The sequence below is a fragment of the Cynara cardunculus genome (genome assembly GCF_001531365.2).
Source record: "Cynara cardunculus var. scolymus isolate 2C chromosome LG 14, CcrdV1, whole genome shotgun sequence".
Classification (NCBI taxonomy): domain Eukaryota; kingdom Viridiplantae; phylum Streptophyta; class Magnoliopsida; order Asterales; family Asteraceae; genus Cynara; species Cynara cardunculus.
The window spans coordinates 13,860,154-13,885,647 of NC_037541.1; the positions used below are offsets into that span (position 1 = coordinate 13,860,154).

At 37.3% G+C, this 25,494-nt stretch overlaps 1 protein-coding gene across 4 annotated transcripts; it reads left to right on the forward strand.

The window, feature by feature from the left end:
• The first annotated feature begins 3,436 nt into the window (after positions 1-3,436).
• LOC112526374 (tRNA(His) guanylyltransferase 1-like) lies at positions 3,437-23,581 on the forward strand. Of its 4 annotated transcripts, XM_025136659.1 has the most exons (14): positions 3,437-3,539; positions 3,642-3,763; positions 4,626-4,757; positions 5,041-5,085; positions 5,896-6,065; positions 6,215-6,300; positions 10,877-10,984; positions 17,781-18,037; positions 18,930-19,061; positions 19,148-19,192; positions 20,281-20,450; positions 20,968-21,053; positions 21,356-21,463; positions 23,264-23,581. In XM_025136659.1, exons 2-14 carry the CDS (start codon positions 3,660-3,662, stop codon positions 23,414-23,416), a joined length of 1,596 nt encoding a protein of 531 aa, XP_024992427.1. In that variant the 5' UTR covers positions 3,437-3,539; positions 3,642-3,659; the 3' UTR covers positions 23,417-23,581. The 4 variants fall into 4 exon arrangements, with proteins under 4 accessions (XP_024992427.1, XP_024992426.1, XP_024992428.1 ...); XM_025136658.1 differs by having other exon boundaries at positions 3,437-3,763; XM_025136661.1 differs by lacking the exon at positions 3,437-3,539 and having other exon boundaries at positions 3,679-3,763; positions 4,703-4,757.
• Positions 23,582-25,494: the final 1,913 nt, after the last annotated feature.

Genomic DNA, 25,494 nt, shown 5'->3' on the forward strand with positions numbered 1-25,494 from the left:
AAAAAAATTATATTATTAAACCAACTATAAATTATTTCGTTATTGTACATAAATTAAATTATAAAAATATTGAATTAAAAAATTACACAAAAAAATGAGAAATTTCAAATAGTTAATTTGATACTAATATCGATATATTTTTGTCAAATTTTTATGATATCTTCAAACATATATTTTATTCAAAAATAAAAAATCATCGTTTTCTCAAAATCACATAAAGCCATATTATAACATCGACTGAGATAAAAAATAAAATGAAATATTAAAATCATGATGTATTTCGCTGCATTGCGTGAGTACGCTTCTAGTATATATATATTAATCATATTACCACCATTTATTAAATATATAAATTATTTAAATAATACAATTAATATTATCATTTAAAAAATAGAGAATATGTTTAAATTTAAATTAATTAAAATGTTTTACACTACAAGTCCTTAACTTTGCCACGGCGAATTTTGCCGCTCCCCCAGTCCCCCACTCAGGGGCGGACCGCCTAATGGGCCTATAGGCACCCTGGCCCCTGCGCTTTTTTTTTTCTTCCAAAAACCCTTCCATAGTTTAGTCTAATAGATTTAGGAAACCAAATTTTCTCAACCGGCCCCACCACTTCCAGGCGACCAGGCGACGGCGATAGACTCGAAAGCGACGAGAGGGAGAGGGCAGCAGCGTAGGCGGAGGCGGCAGGGCAGGGCAGGGCAGCGGAGGCGGGCCAGGCGGCACTGCAGGCGGTCGACGGCCAGCTCTCAGCCGGTAAGTCCGTCCTCGGTCCTTCTCTCATTCTCATTCTCTGTAAGACTGTAACAGGGAGAGACTCTGTTACTGCTTGCACCTTCTATTTGCTGATTTACTCATTTACTGATTTAGTCATTTAGGTCTAAATTTATGTGGACTGTGTGGACCTGTGGTGATTTAGGCTTTAGCTGTTAATAGTTCATTCTTGATTTATGTGGATTGTGGAAATTTATGTGGAAAGTGGTGATTTAGCTGTTAAATTTATGTGGAAATTGCTGTTAACAGTTCATTCTTGATTCTTGTACACAGTTAATGTTCATTCTTGTACACAATTAGCTGATTTATTACTTATTAGGTGATTTAGGTGAATATAATCTAAGTATCTAACACTAAAACTGCTATGTAATGTAGATAAAGATGAAAACTCAACCTACCATTGTTAGGACGGTATGCACATGTACATACTGTGTTAACAGTTCATTCTTGATTCTGGTACACAGTTAATGTTCATTCTTGATTCTTGTACACAGTTAATGTCCAAATGAACAGCTACGAGGGTGCTATCACCATGACATATGAGTTATGAAGTCTCCCAACTGATCATATAACTCAAGTAGCATTTAAATCTTTGGCAAAGAGAAGGAAAATACCAGAAAACAATCATCAGAATTGAGTAACAGAAACTTTAAAGCGGCATACATCTTTTCCATTGAGAAGCATTAAGATTCCTTCAGAAATGCTGTGGTAACAAATGAGAAGCATTAAGATTCCTTCAGAAATGCTGTAAGATTTAGGCAACTAGTATGGCATGATGTAGACAATTATTCTATAACAATAAGACAGAAAGACAGCCAGATGACGAATTCTTCCCCACTAAATCCCCAAGTATTCAATAATTTCAAAAATCAAATCAACAAAATTACAATGAACCAATTGAATCAAAAAAACTTGATAACTAAACATTCCAAGGGCTTAAAGCGTGTAGTGAAAAGATGATGTCAAGTCCAAATGGATATTCAGCAAATCCATCACTGAAATAAACTTCAAATATTATTTGGCTTTAAAACCCCCAAGTACTCGAGAAGTTCCAAAGTCAAATTAATAAAGTTGTGCATAATAAATCTATCAACCAAAAAACAAGGGGAAAACATGAAGATTGTCGAACCTTGCCAACAAAATATTCAAAGTACTCATATTGGTATCTAACAAATGCAATCAGAACATGAAACAATCAAACTTTGCCAATTAAAAAAGTGGCATGAAAAGTTAATCTCAAATCTAAACAACCAAAACCAACCTCATTCTTCACATCAACCTTGCTATTAATAATTTCATCATGTGATGATAATTAAAGAGAGTGATCAGATACTCACACAACCAACAACACCACAACTTCATGATTAAACAAAATTGAAATCTTTGATTAAAACCCACCTGCAATTTTCAAGAAGTGATCTCAGCAAAGCATGAATAGGTAACAAGTTAGCTGCTTTTACTATGTTATAACTTTGGATAATGTATTTTTGGTACCTTTGAAGTTTGAAATATATAATATACTAGTTCCGGCCCCTACGGTTAGAAGGTTTGTGTTCCGCCCCTGCCCCCACTCCCACGGCTTCACGGCTTCACGCCGCCGTCAACTACAACCTTCGACCGGCAACTGGTTGCCGGCATATTCCTCAGCCTCCGACCGACGTATTTCTCTAGCTCCGACCTACAACCTCGATTTCTTATTTTCTTCTATTGCAAAATCTTCTCGAGTTCGACAGCTCGATTTCTTCCTCCAAAATCTTCGAGTTTAGCTCAGGTTGGTGTTCGATTTCTTTCATGTTGTTCTGTTTGATTCGATTTTGTTGTTGTTCCTTTTCTTTTCGATTTCTAAGTCTAAGACTGTAAGTCACTAAGAAAATACCCATAGTTTGCTCATTAAAACATACGATATTTTGAGCATCAATGATGAATATGTTACCCTTTTGAGTTTTGATGATAGAATTCCATTATTCCAGTAACATATTACATTTGCATTGATGTTGTATTGATGTTGTAAATTGTGATACTGTTTGACAACTTAGGTTAAAAAGAGGATATCGTTCTATATTTAAACACACATCTTGGATTTCAATTTTTGAGGTTTTTGTTGATATGTACTCTATTTTAGTATTTTATGCTTCCAAATTTTGTGTAATTTGTGTTGTAATAAAGGACTTGCTACTGTTATAAATGAAGATGCAACGACTCATTTATAAAAGATGAAAATTCGTAGAGAATAATTGTAGAATGTAATTTTAGGCACTCTTTTAGGTTCCCGAGTCCATGAATTTTCTTGATCCGCCATTGCCTGGATGGTTGGTTATTGTTGGTAAGTAAAAGTTGCGCCTCAAATTTAAAAAATATATAAAATTTAACCCCTGCAGCTGAAATCACGTCCATCTTACCTATCATTTGAGACGATAATCTCCCCTTTCTGTTGAAGCAGCAGTGAACTTTTCCCTACTCCGACCAGTGGCGGATCCAGGATTTTGCCAAGCGGGCGCACCTTTAACTGACGTGTTTTTAGTCAAATTTCACCGTTTTGAGGGATCTTTCAAGTTTTTGGTTGATTTCAGCAGACTTTTTCGAGACTTTTTTTGGTTGATTTCGAGGGACTTTTTTTGGTTGATTTTGGATGAATTTTTTTGGTATTTTGGTTGATATTCCTTGTATTTTCTAATGTCTTGGAGCACCCCTTCAAGGTTGAGTGGGAGCACCTTTCATACCCAAAAAAATTTCCTTGCAAAAATCGGTTGAGCAGGTGCACGGTACCCGCTTGGGCCTTCACATATCTATTAGAGTTATTGTCTATCAATTTGAGGCTAATCAAATTTATTGTTTTTATTTTTATTTTTCTAATTTCTTTGTAGAGGTGATTATAGGCTGTCATGGCGAATAGCAAGTATGAGTACGTGAAGTCGTTTGAAAACGAAGACGAAATGATGTATCCAAACTTGATTGTAGTCCGAATTGACGGTCGCAATTTTGAAAGGTAGACCTACAACCAAAATACTTCCATATCTCATTTGGTATTAGTGTAGAGCCTTTATCATTTTGATCTTTTATCAAATTTTTTATTTTTTCATTTTGAGAGATTGAAGTTGCAAACCATGAGGTTAATCTTTTGAACTTTTGATGAATTGATGAAGTTGGCATCGTATATGGTGGAAGTTGTGTTAGATGGTTATAGGCTCATGACCATAAAATAGGCAATGCCACATGTGTAGAAGACAACCAAACTATACACTTTTGATCAAAGGTTGATTACCAACAACCCGACCAGCCCCACACGGAACCCGCCCCCTAGAATCACATGTGAGGGGGCATTTCAGAGTTGACTCAGCGGCTGAGGCTAGTGCCGGGGNNGGGGGGGGGGGGGGGACATGTTTACACGTGACATCCCTTCCTACATAGATTATTAATTCAATTAATGCTATATTCTCCTAATTGGCAATTGGCGTAATTTAAACATCATACGTGATACGACCTATCTACCAAAAATCAAAATATGTTTACTAGATTATGCCAATTGTTAATTAGGAGGATTTCTAGGGGCATATAACATTGTTCATATGAACTAGAATTAGCAGTATTGGGACACCACCTACTTCTTTCGTTCATAGATAAATAAATAAGAGTTCAGTTGCGTTCTAATAATCATCTTTAGCACACTTCGGTAAAACTTATATTTGATGAATCATGACTGACTAAGCAATAAATGGCCAGTCATACTGGATACACATTTGATATTTTGTTTTCATAAATTATATTTTCTTCTAGGCTACCTCTAGTGGTGCTTATTAGGTTATATATGGATAACTTTTACTGTTATAACCATCTAGTAAATTTGGCAGATTTTCTGAAATTAATGAGTTTGAAAAACCAAACGATGAAAGAGCTTTAAATTTGATGAACTGTTGTGCAACCTCAGTGTTGGAGAAGTACCCAGACATAATCTTGGCTTATGGCTTCAGTGATGAATACAGGTGAGACCTTCAGTTTCCAGTTTTATTGATAATATAATGCTAGGGTCAGGTGGAATTCCTTGATAACCGTTTATCTAGATTGTATGCACATATGCATACAAGTAATTTGTAAGCAATTTGTCTGACATGTGCATAAAAATTGCACACCATCCAGATGAATGGTTACCAGGGTGTTCCTCAGTTTTTCATTTTTAGGGGGTTTTCCCTTGAGCCTCCCTCTATAATACTATATATATATATATATATATATATATTTTATAATAATATTTGATGTGCTTTGCAGTTTCGTTTTCAAGAAGGAAACCAAATTTTACCAAAGGCGTGTCAGGTGATGTTTTATTACTAGATATTTTTCTACAACAGTTCGTATCTGTTTGTGTTGTCGTTTCTGACCTTTCATAAAAACACCACATTGTAGTACTCATACAAAAGGTTTGCAGTATTGCAACTTGCCTTTGTTTTCGACTATATTATCGTGTTTATGTTATCATGCAATCCGTGAATGTGACATGCACTATCTTTTAATCTACCCACCTCCAACCATCGATCCATCTAGAATTCAATATCTGCCCCACCACCAATATTTCTGCTAAACGAGTCCGAGAAGGATATACCTGCTTCCTCAATTTCTCTTACCGCCTTTAACACTCATCCTCAAGCACCCCTAAGAAAGCGCCTACTATCTCTACCACTAAGGCCATTGTCTCTACCGTAAACACTCGAAATAATTTTGTGCCAAAGAGCTCCTCCCTCCGTTTTAAGCATCCAAATCCATTTCCCCAAACAGAGCTAAATTAAAGGCTCAAATGCTCTCCACCCCTAACCCCCAAACTGAGCATCAGAAATTACACTCTCCTACCAAACCCAAGATGGATATGAGTACTATTTTAATATGCAAGAACTGTATTACATTGATCTCACCTGTCCACAACTTGGTTGTGGTCAATGGCACAAACTCATCAAAAACCCCTAGGTGGGCTTTAAGAATGCAAATTTTCCATCCATCTAACAAAATGCGAACTCTTCACATGGCTCATGGTGTAATTACAAAGCTATTGTCTTTTCTCACTCCTTCGATGTTATTTATTCTTGTGGATCATTTTTTTAGTGTTGGCTGAATATTGAAGTTGACTTGCAGCAAGATGCTCTCGCTCATCGTGTCCTTCTTTGCATCTTTATATGTGGCAAAATGGAGGGAGTTCTTTCCCACCAAGGGCATGATATCTACTCCTTCATTCAAATCACGTGTCATATGCTGCCCATCAATGGAGGTTCTTCAGGCATATCTTGCATGGAGACAGAGAGAATGTGAGTAGAAGGCAACAATTTAAGCAGCTACTTTCTGAGTAATGAATTAGTTGACCCTGACTGTACATCTTCACTATGTTTTCTGTATGTTTGATGTTTCTGACCAGCATATTGATCTTAAAACGATCTTTCTTGCTTACTGCATCCAGGTCATAGCAAAAATCAGTACAATACTTGCCTATGGATGTTGGTTAAAAATGGGAAATCAGAACGAGAAGCACACGAAGTCTTGAAGGTGTGTACGCTTAGTTTATTTTGTTGCTGCACTTCATTTTATATGCTTCCTGAAATTATTTCTTTTCTCAAGAAAAAACCCACAAAGATTTAGATGCAAGATCTTGGTTTCAAACATTATTCATTCACTTGATCTTGATAAAATTTTCTTCATTACTAGAAGCCTTACGTTATTTAGGGAGTCGTTTGAGTTTATCCTACTTCTATTTTTTATTTATACGAGTCTTAAGTTTCTTGCTTTTACTGTATGCCACTCTTTGTTTTATTTCCTGCTCTAGCAATTGTCAGTGCTAAGGTTTGTGATTCCCTTATTGTATTATCTTATATCCCTCAAGTCATGAGTCCCCACTTCCTTTTTGGTTCACTCATACCTATTGTGTGTTTGCACGCACCCTTATGTTACAACGTTACTTTTCCTACTTGTATTTTTGTTTTGCAAACCCGGGTCTTCACAGAAACTACCTCTCTACTTTTTGTGGTAGAGGCAAGGTATGGCTACCCCTTGACCCTACCTCTGTGTGTGATAAATTGGTCTATTTGGTTTGGTTAAATGGAAGTGTTTATAGAAATTGATGGAAAAGACCTTGCCTATTTTTAGAATATCAAGAGTGTATTTTTGTTGGCTAAGGAAGAGACCGCGACGGTGAGGAATGACTTCTACACCTAGAAAGTAAGAGAGGTTTTCAAGGTCTTTAAGAGAGAATCGAGCAAAGAGTTGAGATATAAAAGGGTCAATAAGATTTTTGTTGTAACCGGTGACAATGATATCATCGACATAGACAAGGAGATAAATGACATGATTATTGTGGCGAAGAATGAAAAGAGAAGAATCGGAGATGGCATTGCAAAATTAAGAGTGAGTAGATATATTTTTGAGTTCCGTGTACCATGCTCGAGGGGATTGTTTCAATCCATAGAGAGCCTTATGGAGCTTGCAAACATGATTATGGCGGCTTTTGTCAAAGAAGCCAGGAGGTTGGGTCATATACACATCCTCCATAAGTGTACCTTGGAGAAATGCGTTATTGATGTCAAGTTGGCAGAGAGACCATGATAGGTACTAAATTAATAAGAATAGGGATAGACTAGCTTTTTATTGATAGTGGCCGATTCGAGAGGGGCAAGGTCTCCGTTTACAAGAAATGATAAATATGAGTAACTTTGATGATAATATAAGCAAGCCTGTTATTTATACTATCCTATTCTTAGAATTAAGTATGGTAACTGCTAAAATCAAGTGTGGTAACTGCTCCCTAATTCCTTGGTTAACCATCAATTAATTTGAGTAAATTCAGCCAGTTGACCATCAATTGTTTTGGCCTAATGGATTCAGCCAATTCCCAAAAATAGAATTCAGCTGCTCCATATTGGCAGCTGTGACCCGATTCCTTTTCCTTGAGTACACCTTCAGTGGGTTTTTATCAGACCAACCTAAAGTGACAGCTAAAGAGAGGATGACCCTGATAGTGGAAGGTTTTAATAAACGGGTTAAAGGTTTCTTTACAATCTAGACCGGGACATTGATGAAAACCTTTAGCCACTAGACGGCTTTATAGCGTTCTATCGTGCCATCGGGGTTATATTTAGTTCGAAACATGGTTTTCAAAATCGTTTGAGGCGTACCCTCGAGGCGAGGCGGTCCAAAACTGCTGGTCCTGGACGAGGCTTAAGCCTCAGTTGGTGAGGCGGTGCCTTGAGGCATTGAGGCGTAAGGCATTTTTGAGGCGCACGCCTCTCCAAACAACATTTTTTTGTTCCCCATTTCTTACTTTTTCCTCTCTCAAGAAGATTTTCATCTCAAAGGCCAACCTAAAAAGTAAGTTCTTTTTAGCTTGTGTCCATATTTTTAGTTTATGTATAATGTATTATTATATTATATATATCTTAGTCAAATATATATGTTCTATATCATGTATAATGTATTCTCTATATGTATAATGTGTTGTGTATGTTTTTTTGTATATATTTTGTTTTTTTGTATTATTTTTATCTTATGTTTTCTATATCATTTTCAGTTTTCTGTATTATTTTTCTGTTTTCTGTGGATTTGGAAGATGAAAGTGATAGTGATTATGGATATGATTGTGGAGCTATACAACTTGATCATGCTACGGGGAACTATAAGTTGTAGACTGATATGTTTTTCGATGTATAACTAGTATTTTATGATTATGAATCTATGACATTTAAAGTTTGGTATGGAATTATGTTTTGCTTACTATTTATATTTATGAATTTTATTTGTTTTAAGCCTCGAGGCTTGCGCCTCGGGGCGTGGAAGGAAAACGCCTCTAGTCCCGATTCCGCTTTTAAAAACCTTGGTTCAAAATACCCATTTACAACCAACACGATTTTGAGAGGGAGATGGGGGAACAAATCCCAAGTATGATTGTGGATAAGTGCATCATACTCGACTTGCATGGCTTTTTGCCAATGAACGGATTTAAGAGCTTGCGTGATTGTAGTAGGTTAATTGGAGGCACTAGCTAGATGGATGGAGAGGTTGTAGTTAGGGTTCGGTTTATTAATGTTGTTTTGGAGACGAGTGACTATTTGGCGAGATGGTTGTTGAGGTGGAGTGGTATTAGAAGGAGGGGGAGGAGGAGGCGGAGGGGTAGGCGGAGGGGGAGGAGGAGGGGGTGGGGTTGAGGTTGACTCTGAGATCGTAGTTGGATCATGTGAAGTAGGAGAGACGACAGGGAGAGGCACAATATGCCATGTATCAACGTTAGGTGTGTCGATAGAAGTTAAATTGTTAAAAGGGAATGTTTGTTCAACAAACTTAACATGATGTGAGACGTATATTTTGTGGGTTTTGAGATCAAGACAGTAGTAGGCACTTTGGGTGGAAGAGTACCCAACAAAGACACATGGTGTTGAACTTTGATTGAGTTTGTGTGAGGTATAAGGTCATAACCATGGTTAACATAGGCTACCAAAGCTACGTAATTTCATGTAGTTTGGAGTAAAGCCAAAAATTTGTGAAAAGGGAGATTGGTGCGCAAGAGTTGGAGTAGGTAATCTATTAATAAGGTAAATGGCAGTTGAGAATGCTAAAGACCAATATTTGAGGGGCATGGAGGCATGATGAAGAAGAGATCGCACTGTTTCGACAATATGTCTATGTCCATGCTCTGAATAACCATTATGTTGAGGTGGGTGGGGAGTGGATGTGAGGTGAGTGATGCCATGTATAGCAAGAAAAGGGTTAATTTTTGATATTCTCCCCCATTGTCTAAGTAGAGAGTGATGATAGGACGATTGAAATATTTTTCAACTAGTGCTTTAAGACGAATGAGAACATCTTTTGTGTCAGACTTGTGTTTAAGGGGATAGAGCCGTATATACTTAGAATAATGATCAACAAAGATGATGTAATATTTGTGACCATCATAGGAGTAGATAGGAGATGTCCATCCATCACTATAAATAACATCGAATGGCCTATTAGAGCTAATAGTAGATTGAGAAAATGGAAGTTTATGACTTCTATTGCAAGCACATGCATTGCAATTTAAAGGAGAACTTGGAATAGAAAGGTTAAACATAGAACTAATTTTCTTGAGAAGAGAGAAGGACGGGTGTCCTAATCTGTGATGCCAATATAAGCTTGTAGATAGAGAAGTGGAGTTGATGTTTGGGCGAATGGGATGCCATTCATATATTCCAGATTTAGTTGGACCCTGAAGTAGTGTAGCTCATGTTTGTATGTCCTTCACAAGAAACGAGTTAGGTAAGAACGTGATGGAAGCATTATTATCATGACAAAATTGTGAGATGGAGATTATGTTTCTTGACACGGAAGGAACATGAAGAACATTATTTAAGTGAAAAGAATGAGAGGGTGTGAGAAGAGACGTGAAACCAATGTTTGATATTGGAAGTCCAGAGCCATCGCCAATGACTAGTTCATCACTGCCAATATAAGGAGCATGTAGGAAAGCGTCTTTAGATTGTTGGTAACGTGGTGGGAGGCACCGCTGTCAAGTAACAACCCAGAGGTCAAAAATGGGGCACTCACATTGTTGGCCAGAAATGGAGCATTGGGTGACATAATGTCCTTGCACTTTACACCATTGACAACGGCCTTGTTAGGGGCGGGGTTGCCTTGTTGAAGAGTGGGAGACCAAAGTGAGTGGTGGTTGGGTTTAATAGTATTAGGGATGAAGGATTGATCATTGAAGGTCATTGAGAAAAGATGAAGAAGGGTTTTGTGATAGGATGAATGGGTTTAGGAGAATTGATCGATTAGAGCTCTGATATCATATAGAAATTGATCGAAAAGAACTTGTCTATTACAACATTGCTAACAAGTATTTATACTTGCAAAGAAATGAAAACAAATATTCCAGATGATCACAAAAGTAATTACAAGAATCATATCAAGAGATATTGAGGCATAAATCAAGGGATGTGATATGGAAGCATAGTCAAGGGATGTGATATGGTGTATCACTATCTTCAATCTTTATCTTTGTCAGTGCTATTGTTTCAAATGCGATATCCATATTTGAATAAACGACTATGTGCATATCCATGCTTCCTTACTTCTTATATTGTATATGGCTTATTTGTAGGGAACTCAAAAGCAAGAACAAAACGAGATCCTTTTCCAACAATTTGGTATCAACTACAAAAAACTTCCAAGCATGTACCGCCAGGGTTCTTGTGTTCTCAAGACAGAGGTTGAATCTCATACCAAATTTTGCGTTTCTATTATTTACATATTCTTATTTCACCTTTTTATTGATTTATTTACTATTGAATAGAAATATTAGAAACTTGCAGAATGAGTCCGATTAGAAATTTCTCATTGATATAGCCTTTTGAAGAATTTAGGCAAGCTGTTTGAGTGTTCATTGTCTATCAGGGTATTTTAGAAACTGTAGACTTGCATATTAATATTGGGGAAATAAAACATTCTCTCAACTCAAAAAGTATGGGATTTCAATCAGAATGTATAATGCTCCATGCTAGTATATTACTAGTAGTTAGCCACACACAACCTTTTATGGGCAAGACTTAAGAAACTGATATATATATATATATATATATGTATGTATGTATGTATCTAATTTCTCATGTTCTTCCTATTGAAGCCACACAATTTTTTGTAACTCTATAATATTCTATTATCTAATTGATAAATTTCTTATATTGATATCTGGCTCATCCGTTACAGTAACCACAAGTACTATGTGGTATGTGTATGCCATTTTAGAGATTGCACCTTTTGTCATGATCTAGTGTGTTATATCCGTCTGTTATATTACGGATCATTCAAAAGATTCAAATTCATAATTTGAATTTAATCTATTCTTGGTATATATTCTTGTTGTAACTTGCCTAGTTTAGCCCCGTAATCTTCTCCTTTCCATTTGTTGTAAATGGCTACAAACAACCTTCTGATGTATGTATTTTCAAACCATCAAAGATCAACAATAGCACACCATTTTATGGTATCAGAGCCTAAATCGCTCAAACGAGTTCTGATCCTCAATCCCATCATCTTCCTCTCCATGCATGGCTAACCCTAATTCAACCATTGTCCAACTCACAGCTCCTACTCATTTTCCTATTAAACTTATAGCCTCAAACTTTACTGTATGGAGGAAGCAAGTTCAATCAACCTTGATTGGACTTGATCTTTACAAATATCTTGATTGTACCCTTCAACCACCATCAAAGGTCATAACCGATAAAGAGAAAACAACTCCTAGTCCCGACTATCTTCTATGGTTCAGACAAGACCATATAATAATCAGTGCACTTTGCTCCGACTCCATCCAGCCGATTATCTCTTCTGCTGACACAACCCAAGAAACATGGGAATGACTCAACTCGGGTTGCGCGAGCGCCTCCCGATCCCGTATTATCTCCCTCAATTCTAAATTGGCCAAAAATCCACAAGGTAATTGATCCATCACAGACTATCTACATGATATGAGATCGATTGCAGACGATTTGGCTCTTGCCCAAAACCTGGTGGCTGAAGAAGATCTGCTTGTTCACATTCTCTCACAACTCGGTGCGAGTACACCACAATTGCTGTTGCACTCAAAGTCCGTGAGACTCCGATCTCATATCCGAAGTTATTTGATAAACTCCTTGACTTGAGCGGTCCCTACAAGCTGCCTCGATGACACCTGAACCAGTGCTGATCACCGTCAATTACACCAATTGACAGCCAAATCGATTTCAGTTTCACACTCCTACTATTTCGACTACGGTCCCACGCACCAATAGGTACTCACCCAACAATCAGCAACGCAACTCTCGTTCTCGATGGTCTTCTTCACAGCAAGGCGGAACACGTTCTAATCAGAATGCATATTTTTGCCATTATTGCAATATTTCTGGTCACAAAGGACTGCAGAAAGAGCTCCAAATTTCTCAAAGAAAACAATATTTCAGTGGTGAATACCCAAGGTACAAGTCCTTTTGCAAATGTTACTACATCTTGCTCCACACATCCTACACCAACTTGGCTCTTTGACAGTGGTTCCTCTAACCACGTCACCTCCAATCATGCAACACTTCACAATCTCTCTGAATATGGAGGCCTTGATGAGATCGTTCTTGGTCATGGTAAGAGCCTTAAAATCTCTCATACTAGGCAAAAACAAATTCACACTGCATACAAATCTCTCACATACATTTTTGGTACAAGATTGTGCAAGTGTGTCAAGTTAGGTGTAGTGAATATTGCCAACATTTTCTTTTTCTAGGAGACAAGGAGTTTCTTCCGTGTTTATATTGGAATTCTATATTGACCATATATATCCCGATTTGCTTCCCATTCATATTGTTTGACCATCATATTTCTTGCCTCTAAATTAGGCTAGCTTCCTTTTGTTTTCCTTTCCTCTTGTATTTATGTATTGCATCGGCACCGCTTTTCAATACACGAAATATACAATAACTTTGAGACCATCAATTTTATGATGGTATCAGAGCGGTTTAACCTAAATCACCAACCCTAGTCGGCCTTCTGTTCTACCCATGGCCGACGATAAAGAAGGGCCCTCCTCCTCAAAACAACGAAGCACCATGGATACGAACTCTCCATTCTACATTCATGCTTCCGAGTTCCGACTACCCAAAACAAATGCACGTCAACGAGACTCTCACCGACAACAATTATGCTGACTCGTCGCAAGAAATGATGAATTTTCTCTTCGCCAAAAATAAAATGGGTTTCGTTGATGGATTGATCAATCAACCCGAGAAGACCACTGATGAATATATGCCATGGATGCGTTGTGACGCAATGGTGAAAGGATGGCTCACAACCGCCATGGAAAAGGATATCAGGAATAGCGTCGAATACGCCAGTACAGCCGCTGAAATCTGGACCGATTTACTCGAAAGATTTGGAAAAGAGAGTGCACCTAGAGCATACGAATTGAAGCGGACCCTCACAACAACCCAACAAGAAGGTATGTCGGTTTCCGCTTACTATACTAAGCTACGCAGTTTATGGGATGATATGTAATCTGTTTCGTCTATCCCTCGATGTACATGCACCGGCTGGACGTGTGATAGGGAAAAGGATGATTGATTTCAGGGAGAAGGAAAGACTGTATGAGTTCCTTATGGGACTCGATGATAATTTTTCTATGATTAGAACGCAGAGTCTTGCAATGAGCCTAACCCCAAGTCTCCGAAATGCTTATCATCTCGTTGCTGAAGATGAATGCCAAAGAAATATTTCCACTGACAAAAGGGCACCCACCGAATCCGCTGCGTTCAAGACCTTCATGCCAAGACGACAAGAAACGAGCGCGGGGCAACGCCGTGAGAAACCTTTCTCAAAAGGAAACAAACGCATTGATGTCACTGAACATTGCAACTTCTGTGGGAAAGATGGGCACAACCGGGATGGATGCTTCAAACGAATTGGATATCCCGATTGGTGGTCAAGAAACAAGAAACGTGATGAAACCAATCCCAAGGCAACTTGCATTGATACTGGTTCAAGTCCTATTCCACGCTTGACTAACGAACAATGTGAGTCTTTCTTGAAACATTTTGCAGAAAGTGGGAACACAAGCAAAGACAACAAGACTTCGATGGCATGCGTGACAGGTAAAACTAGTTGTGATGCTGAGTGGATAATTGATTCGGGCTCTACCAAACATATTACACACAACACAAACATCCTTGAAAACAGGATTGAAACTCGAAATGGAACTCCGGTCGTCATTCCGAACGGAGATGTTATACTTGTTGAGGGAAAGGGAGAATGTACCTTACCCGGGGGGGGGGGGACCAAGATAAGAGGCGTTCTGCACATTCCTAAATTCACGTGCAATCTCTTATCTGTCAGTCGCTTATGCCAAGATCTTCAATCGGCCATAACCTTTTTTCCCGATTTTTGTGTCATGCAGAAACTCCACACGAGGGACTTGATTGGTGCGGGTGAGTGCAGAAAGGGTCTCTACCGAATGGGGATGTTTGGAGCCGAGAAAAAAGGCTTGATGACGACTGTTGATGCTTGGCATAAAAGGTTGGGCCATGCTTCTGGTGACGAGCTTACCCATATTGATTTTCTTAGTAACATTTCTTTCAATAAGTCATGTGACTCGTGTTCTAAACCGGATTATGGTTTCATGAAAGTGTTCGGGTGCTTAGTCTACTATAGAAGCACTGAGACCAGAGGAGACAAGTTTGAAGTGAGAGGGAGGCCCGGGGTATTTATAGGTTACTCATCAGGGACTAAAGGATATAAAATTTTTGATCTTGAAAATAAGAAAATAATGGTCTCCAGGGACGTTAGGTTTCATGAAGATAAATTCCCTTTTGACCAATTGTCCCCTGAAACAACCGAATTATTTGAACCTCATGATGGGCCCATCCATGATGAAACCACAAACAATGAAGAAGCCAGTGATGTTGGGGTCTCCACTGGAACTGAAAGCCCAAGGGAGGAGGCTGAATTAAATCAAAGTGAAGACAATGAAGCCCATACAGAAAGCCCAAGCGAGCAGGCTAAACATAGATCAAAACGAGCAACATGGCCCAAACGTCGAGCCATTGCGAGAGAAAAGAAGCCGGTCACAAGCGAAACATTTCAACGATTATTTTGTCCAACTTCCCCCATCGGTTGACCAGGCACAAGCCTCACCAAATCAAGGATCCTCTACGGTACATCCCTTAACTAACTTTATTTCATACAAACATTTTTCTGAGACTCATAAAGCCTTCTCAGCTGCCACCGACTCCAACAATGAGCCACGACGTTTCTATCACGCTGTCAAAAGTGATAAATGGAAGGAAGCCATGAAAAATGAAATACGCGCTCTAGAAAAGAATGGCACATGGACTCTAGAAGAACTGCCTGAAGGAAAACACACTATTGACTCGAAATGGGTATACAAAGTGAAATATAAACCCAATGGAGAAGTCGAAAGATACGAGGCACGGTTAGTTGCAAAGGGGTTTACCCAATTAGGGGTACACTACCATGATACTTTTGCCCCGGTAGCAAAGCTAGTCACTGTGAGAACTCTCTTAGCGGTGGCCATCAAGAAAAATTGGGCCATCAAGAAAAATTGGGCCATCCACCAACTCGATGTCAACAACGCGTTTCTACACGGGGTTCTAAATGAAGAAGTATATATGAAGGTCCCTCAAGGCTTTGCTAAAGAAGGAGAGACAAGAGTTTGTAGGCTAAGAAAATCCTTGTACGGTTTGAAGCAAGCGTCTCGCAATTGGTATAAAAAATTCACCAATGCCCTACTCGATCTCGGCTTCAAACAATCTAAGGCCGACCATTCTCTTTTCATCTACAAACAACAAAAGGTTTTCGTGGCAGCCCTTATTTATGTCGATGATGTCGTCATGGTAGGGAACGACACGAGAAGAATGCAAGAAACAAAGGATGAACTCGATAAAAGATTTAGTATAAAGGACCGCGGTAATTCTCAAGTATTTTCTTGGGATTGAAGCAGCCTGGACCTCGAAGGGGTTGGTTCTGAGTCAAAGAAAGTACATCCTTGACATTCTAAAAGATTGCGGCTTGCAAGGTTGTAAGCCAAGCCCCTTTCCTATCGAGCAGAATCTCAAGCTAGACAAAGCCGAGAATGAACCAAAAGTAGATGCTGGGCAGTACCGTTGAATAGTTGGGAGGTTGTATTTGCAAGCTACAAGACCGGATATCACTTACTCGGTTAATGTTTTGAGTCAGGTCGTTGCAGATCCAAGACAACCTCACATGAACGCGGTTCACAGAGTTCTTCGGTATCTGAAGGGCACACCGGGGCAAAGGCATTCTTTTCCCTCGTGAAGGAGGTTGTACTCTTACTGCGTACTGTGACTCTGACTGGCTGGGGTGCCCTTACACCAAAAAATCTCGAATAGGATACTTACTTTTTCTAGGCGGGGCACCCATCTCTTGGAAGACCAAGAAACAATCGGTTGTATCCCGCTCCTCCGCTGAAGCAGAATATCGATCCATGGCATCCACCGTTAGTGAAGTCCTTTGTGTTATATGGCTCCTAACCGAGCTGGACATCTTCTCCACAAAACCGACCCCCTTGTTTTGTGACAACCAGGCAGCTCGTCACATTGCAAATAACCCAGTTTTTCACGAACGAACCAAACATGTAGAGATGGACTGTTATTTCGTCCGGGAAAGGGTCGAGTCACAAGAAGTTGAACCACTTCAAATTGCCACCTCCATGCAGATCGCCGATCTTCTAATGAAAGGACTAGGGACTCAACAGCTCAGATTTCTACTTGACAAGTTGGGCACTAAAGATCTCCACGCTCCAACTTAAGGGGGAGTATTGGAATTCTATATTGACCATATATATCTCGATTTGCTTCCCATTCATATTGTTTGACCATTGTATTTCTTGCCTCTAAATTAGGCTAGCTTCCTTTTGTTTTCCTTTCCTCCTGTATTTATGTATTGCCTCGGCACCTCTTTTTATTACACAAAATATACAATAACTTTGAGACCATCAATTTTATGAGGTTATTTATGGTACCATTTGACAATATTTCTGATTTTTATAATTAATTTACACTTAAAAAGCAAACATTTTGGTTGGGGCATTTTCTATATTATTTGCAGTAGCTTTATTTTCTTCCCAAACCTTGATTTTGTGGGAGCTGGTTTGCTTTATCCATAATGTCAATGTGGAAATACAGATTTCTAATTTTTGTTGTTAAATTTGGGATTTCTTTGTGTAATTTTGGTATTTAATAGTTTAACCGGTTAGATATGCTCTTGGATAGGAGATCATGTAGGTTGCTAAATTGCTATACATATTGATGAGTCCTTTAGGCTTGGTTTGTGCTGTAAATTTGTGGTTGGTTTATTTTCTGGTGAACGGCAATTAGTGTTGGACATAATATGACTTATAGCATGAGGTGCATTTTAATTTCAAAATTGTTATGCACATATGAATCATGAATGCTCATTCGCATACGTCCTACAACTACTCTAAAACTAATCTTTTAGCTATCACTCAGGTTGATGATACCTTAAAGATATCCAACAATGAAGCCCCAGTCAAAAGACTGCGGAAGAAGGTCATAATTGTCCATTCAGAAAATATAGCGTCGAGAAGTTTCTGGAATGATTATTCTTGTCTTTGCAAGGAGATAGGTGGTTTCGAGCAGAATGTGAATAATATTAAGCAGGAGTATGTGAAATCGTTTCAGTCTGAGAATAAGTTGCTGCCATTTACTTGGATCGTGATAAGAATAGATGGCTCTCATTTCCACAGGTAAAACCATATCAAATTAGAGGGATATATATATATATATGTATATATATATGTATATATATATGTATATATATATATATGTATATATATGTATATATATATAGGTAAGTTCATACGAGAATGATACCTAAATTAAAAAATAAGAAAATGGTCAAATTACGTACAAAATCACATGTGATTTTACATTAACGTTTAGGAAAAAGGTGTGCGGGCGACTTTGGCCTCGACCTCACTTCGCGGGGCAAATTTGCGTGAATCACATGTGATTTTATACGTGATCTTAGTGTAAATTACATGTGATTCAGCCATTTTCTTATTTAGGTACCATCTTTGTATGAAACGGATTCTCTCTCTCTCTCTCTCTCTCTATATATATATATATATATGTATGTTAAGGGTCCGTTTGGTTTGTGGGATTCCGTGGGATTTGGAATCGGATTTAATTCCAATCCTACGTTCGGTTGAAATGAAAGCCCGGAATTGAAATCCCATAAACATGGGATTTAGAATTCCCATGGGAGTAGTTGGTATTTCGTGGGATTTCTTAGGATTTGTTTGTAACAATGTTTTTAAATAATGTTAAAGACACTTGTTTTGTAAAGGTACTTTAATTTTTTATAATTTGTTTTTTTAAATTACTTATAAAGAATGGAATTCAATTCCATTCCAAATCCTATAATCCAAACAAACCAAAGATTCCAAATCCGTCCAATTCCAATTCCAATTTCAGACGGGCCCTCAGAGAACAACTGAATAGAGCTCTTGAAGTGGTGGAATGAGAAATAAGAAGCAATTTCTATTTTGATAGTTGTGTTGAATGCAAAAACTTAATCTTCAGCTTTTGTTTACTTCGCTTTTATCAATTTTCTTTCTTATTTTCTTTGCCCACTAGATTTTCTGAGGTTCAAGGATTTGAGAAGCCTAATGACGAGCACGCTCTGAAACTTATGAACTCATGTGCAGTTGCTGTATTGGAGGAGTTTAACGACATCGTGTTTGCATATGGAGTGAGTGATGAGTACAGGTAAGTTTATTAAATTAAATTGCTTATTGATTGACATTGCGGTATTAATGCAATGTGTAATTACCGTCAACATTTTCGATTTTCAGCTTTGTCTTTAAGAGAAATACTCCACTCTATCAAAGACGAGCCAGGTTTGTCTTCCATTCTTTATACCAAGTAGAAAGTACTTCAAAATAGTACTAAACTCTTGATGGCATCCAGGGGTGTAAACGAGCCGAGCCAAGTTGAGTAGTAGGTTATTCGAGCTCGGGTTGAAAAATTTATACCAGGCTCGACTCAAGCTCGAATAACTTTTTAAATGTAGGGCTCGAGCTCGAATATTTTTTGAGTTGTCGAGCTCGAGATCGTTTAAGGGATCGTACTTGCGGTCGATTAACTTGTTTATTGGCTCGAGGTCGATAATTTTTATGTTTTTATTGTATTATTTTTGAACATATGAGCATGTTTGGCTCAAAAAAGTATATGCTCGAATGGCTTGGCTTGACTCAACTCCACTAAAAAATTTAATCGAGCTTTAGAACGACCCGAGTCGAACATTGATCTTATGAAGCTCGACTCGTTAAGATAAACGGGTTCTATTTTGTGTTCGAGATCGACTCGAGCTCGAGAATTATTAAGCTCGAGATAAACTAGCTCGAGGTAAACAAGCTCGAGTAGCTCGTTTAAAGCTCGACTCGTTTACACCCCCTTTAAGTGGGTTGTATTATATTTTCATTTGGGAAGAATTGTTGTAATTAGCGTTTGAACCAAACTAAACAAACCTATTATATCTCACCAAGATAGGTCCCGAGTTGGGGGGGGGGGGGAGGATGTTTGTAGAGCTTGTCTCTATTCCCTTGGTAGAGAGTAATTTTACTTAGAGCATCTCCAACAAATTCTCCACATTGGGATTTAGAAATCCCATGAGGGTAGTTGGTATTTTGGGGGATTACATAGGATTTATTTGTAAATATTTTAAAATATGTTAAAAACACTTGTTTTGTAATGATCAATTAATAAAAAGGTAATTTATTTATTTTTATATTTTATTTATAAAGAATGGATTCAATTCCATGCCAAATCCTATAAACGAAACACACCAAAGATTCCAAATCGTTCCACGAAATCCAAATCCCTCAAAAACATTCCGTCAAACCAAATGGGCCCTTGATATATAGTTGTATTTCAATTATATAACAATTATTTTTAGTAGTGGAATTTTCATTTTTGATCCTTGCAGTGAAATAGTGTCTGCAACTGTCTCATTCTTCTCTTCTACATATGTGATGAAATGGAAAGAATTCTTCCCTAAGAAAGAGTTGAAGTACCCACCAAATTTCGATGGAAGGGCTGTTTGCTATCCATCATACGAGATTATTCGAGATTATCTAGCTTGGAGACAAGTTGACTGTGAGTACATTTTGCTCTCTACCTTTCTTTCTTTTTAGAATTTTATGATATTTTTTGATTATTATAATCAAAATTAATGAGTCGACACTATGGCTTATTCACAACAACCTCATCCATGATCGAGATCCCATAAGTGCGACTTTGTCCAGACCTCACATCCATGCTGGAAAGGACTATTAAATTGGATCCATGCTGATTTCTAACTAGACCTTAATGTCCTTACTCCTTAATGTTAGGGGCCATTTACCAACGGTTACCGGGCAGTGCTTACTTGCAAGAGTCACCACCCTCACTTGCCTTATCCGGAAAACATTCTCGGCCATCAAAATGGATTGTTGGTAAACGTCTCTTACCCGGGTAAGATTCTTGGTCCTTGCCATGCTCATCCAGTAAGGTAAGTGACACCCGGTAAGCGCTTACCCAGCACACGTTTGGTAAATGGCAGTGAGATCCTTTGATCAAATCCAAGACATTTCTATAACTCCCTTTTTTTTCCAACGTGTTTTAATTTGTGTAGGTCACATAAACAATCAGTATAACACTTGCTTTTGGATGCTAGTCAAGTCTGGCAAAAGCACAAGGGAAGCTCAAAGTCTCTTAAAGGTGCCAATATCTCATATAATCCTTATATTTTTATTAGAGATTTTTTCTCTTACAGCATACGATAAGCATACACACAATTATATGCATACTTGGTACTCCCTTTGTTTCATATTGTATATCTTGTTTGATATCCTAGTTTGTTGGATTTTATGTCTTCTCTTTAAATGTATACATATTTAATGGTACTTCTTCTACTATTACTTACTCAATTCAGTTAGGGGCTGGTAAGCGCTTACCTAATAAGTGTTTGGTAAACGGCCCCTTGCCACAAGAAATTGTCTTATGAGAATGTTTGTTTACAGGGTACTCAAACACAAGAGAAGAATCAAATGCTTTCTCAGTTATTCGGTATTGATTACAATATGTTGCCCATCATATTCCGCAATGGATCTTCTGTATTCTGGGACAAGGTCATCTCTCTTTCTCTCTCTCTCTCTATATATATCTATACAGGTTCAGAGGAAAACCACAAAAAAATAAAAACTGAGGAATACCCTGGTAACCGTCCATCTGAAGGGTATGAACATGTGCATACAATTAGTTTGTAAGCAATTTGTCCGGTGCATAACATGCACACGTGCATAAAAACCAAGAAACAACTTCAATTACTTGTATGCACATGTGTATATTGTCCAAATGAATGGTTACCAGGGTGTTCCTCAGTTTTCCATCTTTTTGGGGTTTCCCCTAAATCTCTCCCCCTCTGTGTGTGTGTGTGTGTATATATATATATATATATATCGATATGAACTTAGTTGCACATTCAAATGGAGTCTTCTTCCGTCAGCCATGTGAGCATGGAGGAAACCACCTCTGCAAAATACAATTAACAAGGGAAATATTGTTTACTTGGACTTCCATAAAGAGAGTTCTGTATAGTTGTCTTGGTGCATTGCAGTGGCCCTTCAAAAATTTGCATTTTGTGCTTGTTTTCTTTGAAGGGGTTGTGAAATGAAGATATTTTAATCTATATTTAATGAACAACATACAAGATTTAGTCTCGGACCCCACCCCCACATGGGATATAGTGGGATTGTCTGGTTATATAAGATTTAGCGTCTGTTTGTTAGCAGCTTAATGGAACTTACAACTTATTCAGTCAGTTATACATGATTGTTTGATAGTGACTTAATGATATAGAAAGTGGCTTATGCAGAAAGACAAGTTTCTTTCCAAACCTGCCCCTCCCAATTAAAAAACACACCCCTTCTATCTATGAAAAACCCTTCTAACCAAAAACCATCCTAATATATAGACAAATTAATCTATACAAATAATTTTATCCATACAGGACCTAATAAGAAACCTTTGGGCCATGTTTGGCAACCTTGGCCATAGTTTATTGAGAAAATCTAGCTTGGTTAGCCATACACAAGTTTTTAATAGCTTTTCAACAAGGTCAAGGTGGCTTTTCCAAAATTTTCCAATGGTACCCTTAATATTTACATGCCTTTTTAGGTTATTTTACATTGTTATCAATTTTTTATTTTACCAAACATGATTAGTTTATCAGCTATCTTATTTCCAAAAAAGCTAGCTTGCTAAGCATAGCCTTGGGTCCCGTTTGCCAAACTCTTACTTGCAAGACTCACTACCTTCACTTGCCTTGTCGGATTACATTTCTCAGTAAACGCTTACCATGTAGGTTTTCTCCGGCCATCAAAATGTATTGCTAATAAGTGTCTTTTACCCGGTAAACACTTACCAGATAAGTTTTCTCAAGTTTTCTCCCCTAGGCCTGTTTGTTAGCAGTTTAATAGGATTAATGGGACTCATAACTTTTTGGGTTAGTTATACATGATTGTTTGTTAGTGACAATGATACAAAAAGTGTTTATTCAGTAAGCTTCTAAGGGGAAACTTTATATAGAAAGCCAAGTTCTTCCAAACCTGTTAATCCCAATTTAAAAACACGTTCTTTCCATCTACAAAAAATCCCTCCCAAACAAAAATCTTCATAATCTAAACAGACAGATAATACAAATAGACAATTTTATCCATACAAGACTTGATGGAAAACCAACCAAACAGCCATCTAGTCACTTATCGGGTAAGATTCACGCTCGGTTTAATAGATCCACCCCCGCTCCAACTCTCAGAGAAGGGCGTACCTTTAATCACGTTTCCATATTCTTTTTCACAAATTCATTCTACAATAATACTGGTATGTATGCTTTCAATACATCAGTTCTGATTTCTGTATATGTCTAGGAGACGACAATGATGGATAACGGAGTTGTTGCAAAATCACACAAGAAAGCGGTCGTGGAACACCCAAATATAATTGAAGACGAGTTTTGGGAGGCACACTCGCTCATACTCGAAGAGACGTCCCCGAGGTCCCAAGACGTTCTCTCGATATGACTCTGATTAACTTGTAGTAGTTAAGACCATTTTTCTATTATTTGACCATATTTATCTTCTATTAAGAAAAGTAACATAAAGCTTATGTCATGTTGCTGACGTGACACTTTTTTCTTCATAATATATGATAATATATGATAGGTGTGCTATAGTATCATTTTCAACAGATTTGTTTTATTAACCTGGATATCCAACCTGCTATGTGAGTCGATTAATCCCTGCTTTGCAGATAGCCCGGAGTCATCGCATTTGAATCTCCGTGGCCACAAGGGGATTTTTATTCCTCCTTGTATTTGAACCTGAGACCTCCTGGTACTTTTGACCTTTGAAGCCAAGCTCAAACCGATCAGACACCATCCTTGTGGTTTTCAACAAATTGTTTAAAATAGAGAAAATGAAAGATTTTTTTTTTCTAAACTTTCTCTACAATAATACAAGTAAGAGAAAGATATAAAAATCTCAAATTTTTGAATGCATAAAAATGTATGGTGTTTTCTTTAGTTAAATGTTTGTTTAAGCAAAAAGTTTAATGACTTAAATGGGGTGTTTGTAAGTTTGTGTTTTCGAATTTTAAGGACAATGTTTCATATATGATGTTTAGGAATGGTAACGGACTGGGTTCGGACCATTATCTATGTCCTCGAAACTGATAATTAAAACCGTCTCTGTAACCTTGACGGGATCTTATGGAGGATCCCCGTCGAGTCCTCGCGGTTTCTTTGAACTCCGTTGGGGAACCCATTAAAGATAAAAATCCTTGTTTACCATTGGTTATATCCGAACCCAAAACTGGCCTGAAAGAAATTACAATATGTTAATTTTTCTAACTAAAAGTAATTACGATTTTTTAAACATGCAAGTCTAAATTTTTCAAACATGGTTTTTAATTTTTGTTACCAAATGGTTTATCTATACTATATCATAAAACATTTGACAAAAAACTCGTAAAACCATTTTTTATGCATGAATTACTGTTTATTGATATATATTACTTAAAGTTCAAGATTACAAGTAAATTATGCATAAGTACAACTTATTAAAGTTCCATGTTTAAATTCGTGTAACTAACTGTGGATAAATATAATCAAATAAAATATAAACATTTAATTTTAAAATATAAAAAATTTAAAATATAATTAGAATAGTTATTGAGTTATAGAAAATAATTAATTATTATCTTTAAAAAAATATATTATTAAACTAATTATAACAAAAAATACATAAGAAAGAAATTTTAAATAGTTAATTTAATACTAATATTAATATATTTTATCAAATTTCTATAATATTCTTAAATTTATATTTGATTTAAAAATAAAAATATTATAACTTTTTTAAAATCACATGTACCTGTTTGTACGAGTACGTGTGTATATATATATATATGTGGAGGTTCAAACAAGAACATATTTTTACGAGAATGCAAGAACATCCTTATCACATGTGATAATATGCGTGCGGACGATGTGTTCTACGACTTATCCCGCGCCAAAAGTTGTATGCGTCTATAATTTAGCATATATCAACAACCAGGGGCGAATGCAATGTTAAAAAGGAGGGGGGAAGGGACCAGTCAAAAACTCAAAAAAAAAATTATAGGTTAAAATTTAGTTTTTACATGATTTACCTTTTATTTCCCCATTTCATTTTTCACGGGTCACAACCCCAATCGAAACCGTTACTCTAACAAAAAAAATCTGTTGAAATCAATAAAAAAGCCAAAAAAGTTATTCGAAATCGACAAAAACACTAAAAAATCCCTCGAAATCAACCAAAAAACTTTGAAATTGTCTCGAAAACGTTGTAATTAAGTTAAAAACACATCGAACGATTTCACGGGTCTTTAATCTACCTTAAAGGTAACTCTACTGAACAAAAATCTTGGATCCATCAATGTCAATAACACCCTTGTTATGTGTTATAATACAAGGCTTAATTGTGTAAGTGCGAACAAAATCACATCGAAAATCGTTGACGTAAATGTGATAAAATAATAGCACGTATATATATATATGCGAGGCTCCTTTCACAGATGACATTTTAACCGCTGCCTCCCTGATTCACCGACGACGACGTCG

Coding starts and splice junctions, on each gene's coding strand:
- LOC112526374 (XM_025136658.1), top strand. CDS start 3,660: ATGGCGAATAGCAAGTATGAGTACGTGAAGTCGTTTGAAAACGAAGAC. Junction 20,451..20,967: donor AGCTTGGAGACAAGTTGACT/GTGAGTACATTT, acceptor TAATTTGTGTAG/GTCACATAAACAATCAGTAT. Junction 21,054..21,355: donor AAGCTCAAAGTCTCTTAAAG/GTGCCAATATCT, acceptor GTTTGTTTACAG/GGTACTCAAACACAAGAGAA.